This window comes from Microtus pennsylvanicus, chromosome 1 (genome assembly GCF_037038515.1).
Source record: "Microtus pennsylvanicus isolate mMicPen1 chromosome 1, mMicPen1.hap1, whole genome shotgun sequence".
NCBI classification, from domain to species: Eukaryota; Metazoa; Chordata; class Mammalia; order Rodentia; family Cricetidae; genus Microtus; species Microtus pennsylvanicus.
This window is the reverse complement of record NC_134579.1, coordinates 46,433,169-46,448,391: the sequence shown is the minus strand read 5'-3', so window position 1 is coordinate 46,448,391 and position 15,223 is coordinate 46,433,169. Positions and strand designations below refer to the sequence as shown.

The window sequence follows — 15,223 nt, the reverse complement described above, 5'->3', positions numbered from 1 at the left end:
AGAAAGGGAAGGAAGGAGGGAGGGAGGCAGAGAGAAGGAGGGATCTCATCCGATGCTCCAGACACTATTATTGGGCTACTGTGACTGCTACTATGTGGAAGGTTAAGGAAATTGAAGCACAGAGAGGTTAAGCAATTTGATCAAGGACTCACAGTCAGTCCCTGAAGGAGTTAGGAGCTGAGCTCAGGCAGCCTGGCTCTAGAGCCTAAAGTCTTCAACGGGCTCAATCAAAGTGGGGCTTGGTATAGGCTTGTGACAGATGACAGTCCTGGGCCAATGAAATGTGACCATCAGCCTACACCTCAGCAAGGCTATCATGTTACGAGGGCCCAAAACATTCCTGTTTTGCCTCAGACGGTTCCAGCGTCACAGTAAAGAGCCAGTATTCTGCCTCTTAGCAAGGCTTCCTTCCTATGTTTTAGGTCAAGGAAACAGAATCATTTCTCTTTAGCCAGCTAACATGTGCCATCAACACCGAAACAGATGAAATCGGAGCTAATGGCTCGCGGTTTGCCACCACCTCCAAAGCCGTTGTTCAGCGGCTGAAGTGAGCAGAGTCTCTAAGTTGTGCTCAGACTCTTGAAAGTTCACAGCAGATGACTTCACTACCGTCAAGTGCACAAGCGTAGACTCTTTCCAGATATGGACAAACAGAAATAGAAACCTAGAGACACCGAACCATTTGGCATTCTAAGCAGGGGACTAGACGGAGGGAAAATGCTAATAAGACTTTTCCGCCATTGAACTGAGTGAAACGAAGTTTTCCACTCCACTTTGTGAAGCTCTCTCAGCCTAATGCCAGTTGCTTGGTGGGCCCTTGTGTTTTATTATTAACACACATGGGATTTATAGCCACAATATGAGTCCAGAGAAACACTTGTAAGGGACACAACCCTAGGTCTTGGGGAGCTACGAACTTTCCCAAGTGTCACACAAATACCCCTCCTTCCCACTTCCCTCCTGTCTCAGCTTGTATTTAGTCATCGCCCTACCGTGAACATGCAGGCTTCGTCAAGCACTGAATATGTGTTCTTGTTTTTATCACCCCCCCCCCCCCCGAGACTCTCTTAAGTCCGACCTCTCAGTTCTGGGGACTTATCAGTGATTATTTTACCCACTGCCATGTTGTCACTGTAAATATACAGTATACAGCAGTTGCGGAAGACCACAGGTTCTGTTTTGATTGATAGCTCCAAATGACACATTTAGAAAAATGGCTTCTTCGAGAAAAAAAATCACAAACCATCAATTCATGTCTTCATAGTATACAATCCAGAGACTTAGTATCATCCCAGTTGGGCTCAGGAATCTCAGCTGGATGTGGTCACAAAATGTGACCTGCTGGCAGGTGGAAGAAACTCTCAGTCCTAGAATGGCCTCAGTGGCACTTGGTCTCAATACTCCAGCAGGCCAGCCGGGGATTGTGGGACCTCAGGGAGAGCCCACAGTGCAAGCCTCAGGTTATAGGCTCAGAGGTATTCCCCCTTACCTACTGGACTATGAATGAGTTGTGAGGCTAGCCAGTTTCCAGACTAAAAGTCCGTGTGCATGCGTCCACCTCAGCCAGCCTAGCATAGTTCCCACCTATTTTAAATTACTAACTAGATACTTGCTTCCTCGCCTTAGCTGTGAAAATTATTTAACTCCTCTCGTGAAAAACTCTGGATGTTCCAGGGAACTAATTCAAGCATGGGTAAAGTTCATGACTCCAAATATATTATATTACAAATTATAAATTTTCTCAGAAAGACCTTCCCTACAGCATCCTTCTGGATGGAATAATCCCTACCAAGTACCAACTTGTTTTTTTAAAAACAGAAGTTAGCAAATTCATCCTAAAACACACATGAAGATGTAAAGGACACAGAGTAGCCAAGAGCTTTTCATTTATACATATATTGTTTTCTGTATCTACTCAAGTCTGGGAACCACAAGTGAAAGAAAATATAGGCTATTTGTCCTTCTGAGAGTTGCTTAGTTCACTCAATATGATTATTTTCAATTGCATCCATTTCCTGTAAATGACATAACTTCATTCTTCATTGTGTATACATGTCATAATTTTTTTTATCCATTCGTCTGTTGTTTAACACCTAGGTTGGCTCTGTAACTAAGTTATTTTGAACAGTGCAGCAATAAATATTGGTGTGAGGATGTTTCTGGGACATACAGACTTGGAATGGCAAGGGTGGGTCATCGGGTCAATCGGTGTTCAGTTTTTTGAGAAGCCTCCATGTTGTCAGGGTTTTCTGTACTGCTCAGTTCCTACAATTGTTAAGTCCCAAAGAAAATCACACAGAGGTCTACATTAGTTATAAACTAATTGGACCATTAGCTCAGGCTTTTTATTAACTCTTATAACTTTTATTAAACCATTATTCTTATCTATGTTAGCCACATGGCTCGGTATCTTTTTCAGTAAGGTAGTCTTTTCTTCCTTCTTCTGTGTCTGGATAGGATTGTTGAAGGAACTTCCTTTTTTCCAGAATACTCCTATTCTCATTGACCCACCTCTACTTCCTGTCTGGTTGTCCTGCCTATTCTTCCTGCCCGGCTACTGGCCAATCAGCGATTATTTAAAATATAATTGACAGAATATAGACATTTGTCCCATACCACCTCTGTGGTGATGCCACAGTGGAGGGGCTAGTTTATTTCAGCACCCACAGGGTATAATGATTTCCCTTGTCCAGAGCTTTTCCAGTATTTGTTGTTACTCTTTTCTTTTTCTTTCTTTCTTTTTCAAGACAGGGTTTCTCCATGCAGCCCTTACTGTCCTGAAACTCCCTCTGTAGACCAGGCTGGCCTCAAAGTCACAGAGATCAGTGTGTCTCTGCCTCCCAAGTGCTAAGATTAAAGTCATACACTACCACCCAGCTTGTTTTCTTGATGACTTCGTCAGATAAAAACTCAATGTGTTTTGGTTTGGATTCCTCTCATTAGTAACAAGGCTGAGCTTTTTTTTTTTTAAATCATTGGCCATTTGTATCTCCACTCTGGAGAACTACCTGTTCATTTGTTCATTTAATTAGCCCATTTATTGATTGGGCTGATTGGATCCTTGCATAGTTCTCTTTTTTTATTTTAGGTACTAATAGCTGGCCAAGGTTTTATCCCATTCTGTAGGCAGTCTCTTTGCTTGGTTAACTGTTTCCTTTGCTATATAGAGAGAATACACAACCAAATCTTGAATAAAAATAACAAAATTTAGAGCACTTGACACTTCCTGATATTAAAGCTCATTCCAAAGCCTTGACAATCAAGACTCTGCAGCTGACAGGCCTGTGGGCTAGAGGAGGGAGGCCACGAACAAACTCTTCTGGGAAAATGTTTATATTTAGGGTATGCATGTGCTTGCATGTACACACATGCCTGGGCACAGATCACACGTGTGGAGGTCAGAGGATAAATTGTGGGAGTTATGGAGGTGTTTCTCTCCCTCCACGACATGGCTTCGGAGGGACCAAGCTTAAGTTTCTGGGTTCAGCAGCAAGTGTTGCCGCCCATTGGGCTCTCATGCCAGCTCTCTCTGAATAACCTCTTTCCTAATGGTCAGTGTTCCACAAAACAGTTCAGTAGAGAAAAGCTGTTTCTTCCAACATGTGGTGCTATTAACTAGATATAACATGAAAAAAGAAAAAGTGATGCTGGCTCCTACCTCATACCATACACAGATGTTAATTCAAACTTGGATCAAAAACCTAAAAGCTAGAACCATAGAACTCTAAAGAGAAAATATGGGTGTAAATTATGGCCTTGGATTAGGTAATTCTTTCTTAGTCACCAAAAGTACAATAAAAATGTATAAATTGAACTTTATAAGCAATGAAACACTTTATGCTTCAACAATCATATCGATAAAGTAATACTGTTGTCCACAATATAGGATAAAAACATTACAAATTGTAAATCTAGTAAAAGGTTAGTATCTAGACAATACTAAAAATTCTCACAACTCAGCAATAGAAAGAGATCATTTAAAAATGGGTTGAGGGGCTGAAAAGATAGCTCAGAGGTTAAGAGGGCTTCCAGATCCTCCAAAGGACCCAAGTTTAATTCCCAGCATCAGTTTGTCTAGGGGGCTCACAACCACCTGTTAACTCTAGATTCAGAGGATTTAGCGCCCTCTTCTGGCCTCCGTGGACATTGCACTCATGTGCACATACCTGCACTCAGACAAACACACATACACATAAGTTAAAAAAATTAAATCGTTAAAAAAATGGGTAAAGGTTTAAACAGACACTTTGGATAAGATGCATGGATGCCCAACAAGCATGTGAGCAGCCGTTCATCAATAGCTCTAAGGGAAATGCAAATCAAAGCTGCAATGACGTGTCCAACTCCAAAGGTTTGACATAGCCGGGCGGCAGTGGCGCACGCCTTTAATCCCAGCACTTGGGAGGCAGAGACAGGCGGATCTCTGTGAGTTCGAGACCAGCCTGGTCTACAGAGCTAGTTCCAGGACAGGCTCCAAAGCCACAGAGAAACCCTGTCTCGAAAAACCAAAAAAACAAAACAAAGGTTTGACATAATACAAATTTTTAAATAGAAGATGAGACTTGGCAGAGTTGTAGGGAAAAAGTGGGAATCCTTAGCCTTGGCTGTGGAATGTGAAACGGTGCTTTCTCTACAGCCCTTGTGGAAAACAGTTCAGGAGAGTAAAACACAGAGTGGCCTCAGGCTTCCTCGACTTACACACCCAGGAGAAATGAAGATGTATCTATAGAAAATCATGAACACAGTGGTCATAGCAGTGTTGTTTTACTGCACAGCAAACAGAAACAAGAGGAAGTACTCATCGAGGGGAAAAATGAAATATAGTACACACACACAAACACTGGAATATTACTCAACCATAAATGTATTGAAGCACCAATACCTGTTACAGTATGGATTAACCTTTAAAATATGCTGTATCAAGGAAACCAGTCAAAAAAAGTTCATGTGTACAATGATTTCATTTATTTTTTTTAACATTTCTTTTTTTAAATTTATTTATTTATTAAGGATTTCTGCCTCTTCCCCGCCACCGCCTCCCATTTCCCTCCCCCTCCCCCGATCAAGTCGCTCTCCCTCATCAGCCCAAAGAGCAATCAGAGTTCCCTGCCCTGTGGGAAGTCCAAGGACCACCCACCTCCATCCAGGTTTAGTAAGGTGAGCATCCAAACTGCCTAGGCTCCCCCAGAGCCAGTACGTGCAGTAGGATCAAAAACCCATTGCCATTGTTCTTGAGTTCTCAGTAGTCCTCATTGTCCGCTATGTTCAGTGAGTCCGGTTTTATCCCATGCTTTTTCAGATCCAGTCCAGCTGGCCTTGGTGAGTTCCCGATAGAACATGCCCATTGTCTCAGTGTGTGGGTGTACCCCTCGCGGTCCTGAGTTCCTTGCTCGTGCAATGCTTTCATTTATATAAATTGTCTAGAAGAGGTAAATTTGCAAAGGCAGAAAGCAGATGAGCAAGGAGTAGGGAACAGGGGAGAATGGAGAGTTATGTGTAACAGACACAGCACTTTGGATGGGGGCATGAAATGTTCTAAAATTAGATCGTGGTGACAGCTGTGCACTTATTTGAATATATTAAAACACGCTGAATTATGTGCTTTGAAAGACACATGTTGTGATGTCAAGTTTATGTCTGAAAATAAGTGAATCTTAATAATGTACATGCCTGAGAATGGACTCACTGGGTCATATGATCAGTCTGTTTGGCTCTCTGAGGAACTGCCAGAGTGTCACCCAAAGTGGCTATGCCATTTTAAAGTCCTGCCACTAATTTCTCCAAAGGCCATTTTTAAGTGATCCTGGAAGACAAATTTTCAACGGAGTGTATAGGAAGCTAGTGCAAAATGCTGAATCTTAGAGAATGTGGACGGGTGTATATACAGATGTATTTGTATCTATGCTTGCTTTCAGGTTTCAGAGGAAATCCATTGATGGGAGCTTTGGTTCCAGTGACGGTAAGAGCATTCCTTGGTTAATTCCTGATCCCAAATGGTGTTGCACGGGGCGGCCACTTCCTTTTGAGCACCTTTTGTCTCTCTTCTCTCTCCCCCTTTGATTCTTATCCTCTCATCCACAGGCTTTCTACAGAAGGCAGGACTAGTGAGAAACAGTTTTATAGTTGGTAGCTATTGAGACCTGGAGACCACACAAAGAATCTGTACCCGGAATGCCCTTCAATTATTCATAGAGCCCTTGCCAACCGCTCACCTCTTTCAGACGTTGTCTCTGCACCAGGACGTGTCTGGTGGCTCACACCCGCTTGCTGCATCCCTAAGCTGACTTGGGAAGAGCAGTGAGGATGTATTACGTCAACCCTCATGCAGTGTGCTTTCCCTTTGAGATTCAAAAAGCTTTGTGTGTGTGTGTGTGTTTGTTTGTTTGTTTAAGCATCTAGAAAATCAAAATATTTGAGGCTAACAAGCACAATAAAAGATGTAATAATTGAGGAAGCCAGCATAAATACCTACCTAACCCATCCTTCCACTCGGAGAATTCCCACAAAGGATTTTAATTGTTCTATATTTTTACTAAAACTTAAGAATTCACCTGTGCTGGATTTGACAAACCCAGCTCGCCGTAAGCTCCTAGGTTGTTTAGAAGGAGTGAGAATTGGAAATGGCAGATGGGATGGACTTCATTTGAAGGCAGGTGTAGTCAATATTTAGTTCTATGCTTTTCGCATGAGTCCAGAGAATCCTAGAAAGATACCAACTGGCTGCTACCTCCACCCAGCAGGATTTTCTCCCTTGGCTGGAAGGCTTTTTGGTGTTTGCCTTTGTCTTCCTTAAGAAACAGCTAGTCTGTTTCTCCAGCGCCCCTCCCTGCACCAGGGCTCTTTGTTTTAATAACCATTCAAAATAAAGACTGAAAAAGACACCTGCTCCTGGAGCGCTCAAAGGCCAAGCTCTGCTTCCGCTGTTGTTTATAAAACGTTTTAGTCGACCTGCCCGGAGCCCATCTTTTCTACCATACTCCCCAGGTTTTGCTAATCATAGCAAAATATACAAAATGTAAAATATATGAAATAAATTAGGCCCTTTAGAATTTGGGCTTAAACCCAGTAGGTTCGAGTTCGTTAAGTGCCCTCTCAATGGAAGGGTTTGTTGTTTCTTTCGAGGTATAAATGATGTAGAATTTTGTGATTGCTATAATCACTAAAAGAATTCATGTTCAGAAGGGTCCCTTAAACATTGAAACAGACATCAGTGGGGCTCAGGCCTGAACCAGATCATTGTTGGAAATCAGGCACAGTACAGACAAGTGAGCAGAAGCACCCTGCAGATGACAGCAGCGAGTGACTGAAAAGATGAAGGTGTATCCGTCTGCTCACATAGATCCACATAGCAACGGCGGTCACTGCAGGATGTCCTTCTATTCCAGAGGATCCCCAGCCTGCAAAGCCAGGGAGGGGAGCTTCCAGGGTAGATGGAGTGTAGTGCTCTCTTCTCCTCCTCTTCCTCTTCCTCCTCCTTCTCCTCCTCCTCCTCCTCCTCCTCCTCCTCCTCCTCCTCCTCCTCCTCCTTCTTTGTCCATGGCTGTGATACTTTACTTTTTATTGATTTTCATTGAGATCTATATTTTTCTCTGCTCCCCTCCCCTTCAACCCTCTCCCAAGATCCCCATACTCCCAGTTTACTCAGGAGATCTTGTCTTTTTCTACTTCCCATGTAGATTAGATCCATGTATGTCTCTCTTGGGGTTCTCATTGTTGTCTAGGTTCTCTAGGATGATGAATTGTAGGCTGGTTGTCTTTGTTTTATGTTTAAAAGCCACTTATGAGTGAGTACATGTGATAATTGTCATTCTGTATCTGGGTTACCTCATTCAAAATACTGTTTTCTAGCTCCATCCATTTGCCTGCAAAATTTAAGATGTTGTTATTTTTTTCTGCTGTGTAGTACTCCATTGTGTAAATATACCACATTTTTCTTATCCATTCTTTGGTCGAGGGACATCTGTTTCCCTTCCAGCCCCTGCACTCTTTCCTTTACTCTGAGGGATAATGGGGAAGACGGGTCAAGGCTCACAATCTTTGTGTCAATCTCAGAAGACCTCACCAACTTCTCGTGATCTCTTGGTATAGAATGTATCATATCCTTATTGTTTGTTTGTTTGTTTGTTTTCTTTTGAGACAGGGTTTCTCTGTGGCTTTGGAGCCTGTCCTAGAACTAGCTCTTGTAGACCAGGCTGGCCTCGAACTCACAGAGATCCACCTGCCTCTGCCTTCCCAGGGCTGGGATTAAAGGTGTGAGCCACCACCGCCCGGCTGTATCCTTAATGTTAAATAAATAAGTCACTATACAGAGATAGTTGCATGGTTGGGGTGTAGCTCAGGTGGCAGAGTACCACTCTACCTTCCCCTAAGCCCTGGGTTAACGCCCCCAGCACCATATAAACTGGTTGAGTTGGGCATGCCTGTAATCTAGCACTTATTAGGTGGAGGAGGGGGATCAGACGTCTTGCAGATCATTCTTTGAAGTATATAGTGAATTCAAGACTAGCCCAGGATGCATGAGACTTTCTCTCAAAAGAGGGCGGGCAAGTAAATGTAGTTTTAGAATTATTACTAAGTCCTCTCTCTCTCAGACCACAATTTTTCTCAACATCAACATTATTGACATTATAAGATTCATAATTCTTTGTTGTTTGGGATGTTCTATACACTGTTGGGTTAAAGTACACTTCCTCCTTGTGATAACTACAAGTGTTTTGGTCACACATGGCCAGATATCGTCTTGGGGTAAAACTGGAGAATCACCAATTTACATGCTCCAGCCGCGGACCTCAGGTTGAGGTCACCCAAAGAAAACAGGTGTTTTCATCCATTCAGGAAGTAGAAAACAGGTATGCTTGCCACAGAGGGCTTTGAAACAGGAGGAGACAAGTAGCCTTTGTGTGCTGAGAAGCTACAAGTAGAGCTGGCAACCCCGCCAGTGTCCCATGACCTTCAGGCTTCTGGAGCTGAGCCTGGTGAGATCAGTCAGGAGAGAGAGCCAGAGAGGCGTGTGCTACCAGGAGACACTCACGGGAAGAACCTTGGGGGGAAATGTCTTTCTCTCCCATCAGTAAGAACAACTGTCTGTGAGAAGCTTAAATCAACAGGAAACACTCCGAGGGCTGGGCTCAGAGCAAATGCTAGAAGCAGGTTCACAAAGCGGAAGAAATCCCATGAGACTTCTCATGTTGTGCTGTCCCCTCACTGGGAAGCTGGACACTTTGCCAACATGTGGTCAATATTTTGCTGTGTGCATGTACACACACACACACACACACACACACAGAGATATAAATGTGTTATCCTCTTAAGTCTATACAACAAAATAAATTTTGCAAAAAGAAGGTGAATTTTAGTAGCTTCAGCCCAACGAGCTGCTCCCTGTCCATTTTCTGGCTGGCTAGGGAAGCTACTTGATCTCTCAGCACATCTATTTTATCATCTTTAAAATGGTGGTAATAATAGCCCTTACCTCTTAGGGCTGTTGAAAAGTCAAGAGTGTCTGATACAATCCGTTCTCTTCAGTATGGAGGCATGGCAGCTTCTGTCACAGCAACAAGGCCACCAGGAGTGGTGGTGGCTCTGGTAACAGCAGTGCTTGTGGTCAACAGGAGCAGGAACGGCAGCCAAACTCTATGTTAGAGTGAAGCCAGAACTGACTTATCGAGAAGGAGACAGCCAAATTTGATTCTTAGCATTCGAGAGTCTGAAGATAGGTTGGGAATATAGTTCAGTGATAGAGGTTTGCAAGTCCCCCGTACAATACAATGTGTCTAAAGATAATTGCTTCTCAGCTTTGAACTTGGGCGTAAAGCATGCATGATGTTGACGTCATGCTGTGTACTCTTAAGTTAGCCCAAGGAAGTGCAGAGACCTGAGCTCTCTAAATAAGAAATATATCAAGCCCAGAAACAATGCCAGGGGGCATGCTTGTTGAACGTCAAGAGTTTACATCCTGCAGGCCCTGGAAACACCCTGGCCTGTCAAGAACACTGCATCAGCTCCAAGTCTCACGGACCAGCTGAGGCAGCCCTTAGCTCATTCACTGAAGGGAGAAAGGAAAATGAATCTCCCAGGCTGGCAGATTTGCCGCCTGTCTGGAAATCTTTAATTTGGCACTTAGTTATTTTCTCCGGCGGAGGAAATCAATAGGGACAACATGAGTTTAAAAGTGAGAAGCACGTGATGAAGCCTGGCGAGTTGACCTCAAAAACTATGACTTTTTGAGAGACCATCCGTGGAGCAAAGTCTGGAAGTGGGAGGAAGAAAGTTGACAGTGACCAGGAAGTGCTCAGAACATTCGCATCTTTTTTACGTGTGTGGCACATTGTTGCTTTTATCTGATGACGAATGACGTCTTCGGTAAAGTCACAGATGTTTCCGAATATTAGGTACATTCACTGAAAGTTCTTCCCTAACACAGCGTAAGACACCGCTGAGTTCCCCACGGATGTAGCTGAATAGTAGAGAGATTGCATGAAACATGAAAGGGCCTGGATCCAGGTCCCCAAATCATATTGAAATAGAAGAGAAAAGGAGGCAGGGAGGCAGAGAGAGAGAGAGAGAGAGAGAGAGAGAGAGAGAGAGAGAGAGAGAGAGAGAGAGAGAGAGAGAGAGAGAGAGAGAGAATATGAATCACTCTGAGCCCTTATGTCGGTCTTGTGACTGGTGAGAGCAACTCTCAAAAAGAGGAACTGCTCAAAACTCCCACCAACCCTTCAATATCCAAGTTCTCGGCAAAGTTCCAAGAGCAGAGAAGGAACGCTGTCTCGGGTTCCCAGGATGAGTTTGGCTCCAGCAGATACTGTGGCACTAGGTCAGAGAAGCCGCCTGGATGGCTGCTAATTTGTAGCCTCGGCTCTCAGTCCATTTTTCCTAAGTCTCAGAAACAGATTAACTGTAAGGAGTAACGCTTTTTCTGGTAGTCACAGAACAGACTGAAGGTACTTTCCTGTTGCACATGGTGGGGTGACTCCTGAGGCACCCCTGGGCTCTCGGAGAAAGGGGGCCACTCTCCTTGTTACTAGGAGCCCTGGGCTTCCTGAGAATGTTAGGGTCTGCTTTAATCTGTCAGCAACCCATTAGCGGCAGATGGACCTCCTTAATAGCCCTCGAAATAACGCGGGCTTCTCCCATGCCCTCAATTGCTGGGCTCATCACTCTTGGCTCTAGTGGGTGTTGTGATGTCTTTCTTACCTGTAGTTAGGATACTATAAATAAACCCCAAACCTCTGTGGCTCTCTCTCTTCCGCACTTGCCATGGTGATTCTAGACCCACACTCCTTTGCTCCTACAACTCTGCTGCACTGCCAAGTGAACTTGTCGTGTGTAGAGTCAAGTGGTTCACATGTAAGACATTTGGGGACATATGATCTAACCTGTAACTACCCAAACATGTCACCGTAGAAACAATGCCTATCTGTACCTAAATGACGCTGGCAATGTTTCGATCCAACTCTGTTCTGGAATATTGAAATTTTAATTTTGTGCAAGTTTTACATGCCATGAAATATTATTATAGTTCTTTTGAATTTTCTCCACAAACTAAGAGGTTTTAAAACAAGTCTTCTTTTACGAACCATACAGAAAGTGGTGGCAGGCTGTATCTCATCTGTGAGTCCTAATGATGATTTCTGCATTAAAGTGGGAAGAAAATCAAACTTAAAGATTTCTGCTTAGTGATTCGCCTACTCCAAGTTGTGTGGTTTTACTTCAGCAGCTGAGAATAAACCATCTCTCTCTCTCTCTCTCTTTGTTTTGTTTCTTGCTGCAGGAAATATGGCTGTATCACATCCTATCACTGCCAGTACACCGGAAGGGAGCAACTATGGGGCAATCGGTACTTCCTACAATGAGTCCTTGGGTAGAAGTCTGTCCTTATTCTACAGAGATTAGTGCAAAGCTAATGAAACTGCTCTTACGTCTAAAAGATGTACTGGCTGGATATCCTGAGAAGTTCCTTCCAGCGCCCTCTAGGGTTCTGTTGTTCTGTTTCTTGGACCTGCTAGCTACACCTGAGCAGAACTCACTACAGTGGTTGCCACCAACGTCCAAGGCTCCCTTAGGACTTAACTCTTTTTTATTACACTTTTATTTCTTTGTTTTGGGGGTGGAGCATGTGCATATTGGGGATCACAGGACAACTTGCAGTGTTTGATTCTGTCCTTCTCCTACATGGGCCCCAGAGACTGAACTCAGATCAGTGGGTGTGGCAGCAAGCACCTGTTACACACTGAGCCGTCTCACCAGTCCCTTGGGCACTGAAACCCTTATTTGTTCATCTGTAGTGTGTGCATGTGTCCTATGTGTGTGCGGGTGCACATGAGTGGAGGCCAGAGGACCTTTCTGACTTCTTCTCTCCTGCTACTCTGTGGGATCTGAATCAAACTCAGATCCTCAGGCCTGCACAGAAAGGCCTCTACCCTTGAGTCTAGGACTTGAAAGACTTGTCACAGCCAGCCACTGTCAACTGACCGGGTCACTTCCTTCTCAGGTGTCAGTGGAGCAGGGCGTTAGCAGACTAAAGCAGTTGCTGCGAGTCGGCATAGCTAGAGCCGAGCAGCCCTTCACCTCGACTAAGCTCACGCTGGGTCTACTCGGGGCCACTCAGCTGTTCACTGGGCAAACCTAGATGTCATGAAGCAGATTGAAGGGAACCAGACCACCCCTCCACGCCCACCTTGGAAGGCAGCAGTGCCTGGGCTGCCTGCCCCTGCCATGACGAATGGTGTGCCTTAAACAGTCTCCCAGAGGCCCTGTCGCACTGCTCCGTTGTTCTGGAACTCTGAGCATGTGGGCTCAGTGCAGCCTGCTTATTTTTAGTCCTGTTAAAACAGGGTTGTTTTTAAACCATCTGAACAGAAGGAATAAAGCGGAAGGTAGGCTCAGCTCATGTGCTCGAGCTGCACAGATCCCATCTGCTCTAGAACATTCCTGAGAACAGAAGAGCCCCTCATGAAAATGTTGTTTTCATTACGCAATGATGGAAATGCCATGTGGGGGCTTTCTCTGGGTAAACAGTCTGTGAAAAGTGTACAGCAGTTGGATATGTATGTGTTAACCCACATGCATGATAGAAGCTATCTATAACCCTGTCTGGGTGTCCTCATACATCTGTGTTCATACCTTAAAATATGAAACATGAACCACAAGCACAATGCCATTTCTGCATCCAGATATCTACAGAGCAGATGCCATTCTGTTCTTTATAGTCAGCCCTAGAAATAGACGCCTCAGATCTGAAATGGGAGGAAAGAGAGAATGGAGGCCACTCGAGAAGGCAGCAGAGGGGTCTGTCCTGTTAGGACCAACTCGGGATTTTCTGGAGCAACCACTGCGCTTTCTGCAGAGGAATGGACTGCATAGACAGCTCTCAACTTAAGAGAGTTTTCTGTTTCAGATGAGTCGAGTTCCAGTCCTGGAAGACAGATGTCTTCCTCCGATGGCGGGCAGCCGTGCCACTCGGACACGGACAGCTCCGTGGAAGAGAGTGACTTCGACACCATGCCAGACATTGAAAGTGACAAAAACATCATCCGGACCAAGGTACCAAGGCTCCCTGGCTGTAGTTTTTGAAATGGGAGAAGGTTTGGTAGTGAAGTAAACATCATCAGTGCCTCAGTTTCCTTAATATTTTCTTCCTTTGAAGGGAGGTTAAATCTTCCGAAGGATTTAGGTGGAACATAGCGGGAGCCCAAGACAACAGCCTCTTCATCAGACGAAGCAGAACAGGGCATTCCACAGCCTCAGCACCCAAGTGTTGGTGAACAGTGATCCAGCCGGATGGAAATTGAGATTTGCCCCAGGGCTGCTCTAGAACCCATCCTCATTTCTGTGCACACCACACTTGCGAGCAAAGCCAGCTTCTTTCTGGCATATGTTTAATATATTGTATTTTACCTACCAAAAGAAATGAGCAAAAATCACACAGTTTCAACCATAAGCAATTCAGGAATGGCAGGGTGAGCAGATCTGAAAGCTGAGCAGCCAGAGTTGGAGATGTGTGAAGTGTTCAGTACTTCTGATAGGTAGGATTCCCGCATCAGCCGGACCCTGAGATGTGTGTTCAGTACTTCTGATAGGTAGGATTCCCGCATCAGCCGGACCCTGAGATGTGTGTTCAGTACTTCTGATAGAAAGGATTCCTGCATCAGCCGGACCCTGAGATGTGTGTTCAGTACTTCTGATAGATAGGATTCCTGCATCAGCCGGACCCTCGGTGTTCCAAGAATAGAAGTGTTTTTATCGCAGTATCTGGAGAAAGGCAAAATTAAAGGAAACATCTTGATGAATAATGTTAACCCCTGGGGGACTAAACTCAACTTTCTAAGGGTCTCCCTGTGTCCTATACAAGAAAAGCCAAGCTCAGCTCTGCATTCTCTTCCTGTTGGTGTCTTAGGTATTCCTGTACCTGTCGGATCTGTCCAGGAAGGATCGGAGAATCGTCAGCAAAAAGTCTAAGATTTATTTTTGGTAAGTAGATGACCAGTGGGATCCTAGTTTCCTTAAAATACTGAATCACTTCAATCTATTTGTTTTGATGCCTGTGTGCACTGCAGTGCTAGGGATCAAACCCAGGCCCACACTTACCGGGGAAGGCAAGTCTACAAGCTCTGCCTCTGCATTCTTTAAATTTAAATTTTTCTTTGTAAAAGCTACTACCACTTCTATCGCGAGGAGTTAGTGTTTAATAAGGCATGCTATGGATGGTGACGCCTCCAACTTGAAACAAAAAAGACCTGCAATGTGGCCACAGTCATGGCATGTCCTTCCACCCAGTCAAGAGGCTGAGCTGCCTGGAAAGGGGCTTCCCTATGCTTAGAAAGCTTTAAACTGTGGTCTTTTGTCTCTCTCTCTCTCTCTCTCACACACACACACACACACACACACACCCTCATTTTTACTTTTCTGGAGAATACTCTTACTTCTGGAAGCAGACATTAGAATGAAGTCAGGGAGCCAAATGTAATTTCATAGCTGAGCTATGTTTTGGAACTAAGTGTTATTTAAGAGCCTCCACAAAGCCGGGCAGTGGGGTGGCGCACGCCCTTAATCCCAGCACTGGGGAGGCAGAGGCAGGCGGATCTCTGTGAGTTCGAGGCCAGCCTGGTCTACAAGAGCCCCCACAAGTTATACCTCGCTTGTTCCTTGCACTCTAACCATATTTAATCTAACAATGTATGTTTGGTATGATTTGTATAGATGGTATGATTAGATAAGACGT

At 44.5% G+C, this 15,223-nt stretch overlaps 1 protein-coding gene across 2 annotated transcripts in view; it reads left to right on the top strand.

Annotated features, from left to right (window-relative positions):
• Sidt1 (SID1 transmembrane family member 1) overlaps positions 1-15,223 on the top strand; it is a 90,256-nt gene that overhangs the window by 50,907 nt on the left and 24,126 nt on the right. For both annotated transcript variants that reach the window (XM_075963304.1, XM_075963295.1), the window contains exons 10-13: positions 5,916-5,959; positions 11,774-11,839; positions 13,400-13,545; positions 14,399-14,472. In XM_075963304.1, the coding sequence (XP_075819419.1) occupies positions 5,916-5,959; positions 11,774-11,839; positions 13,400-13,545; positions 14,399-14,472 (330 nt within the window). The remainder of the gene's footprint in view (positions 1-5,915; positions 5,960-11,773; positions 11,840-13,399; positions 13,546-14,398; positions 14,473-15,223) is intronic.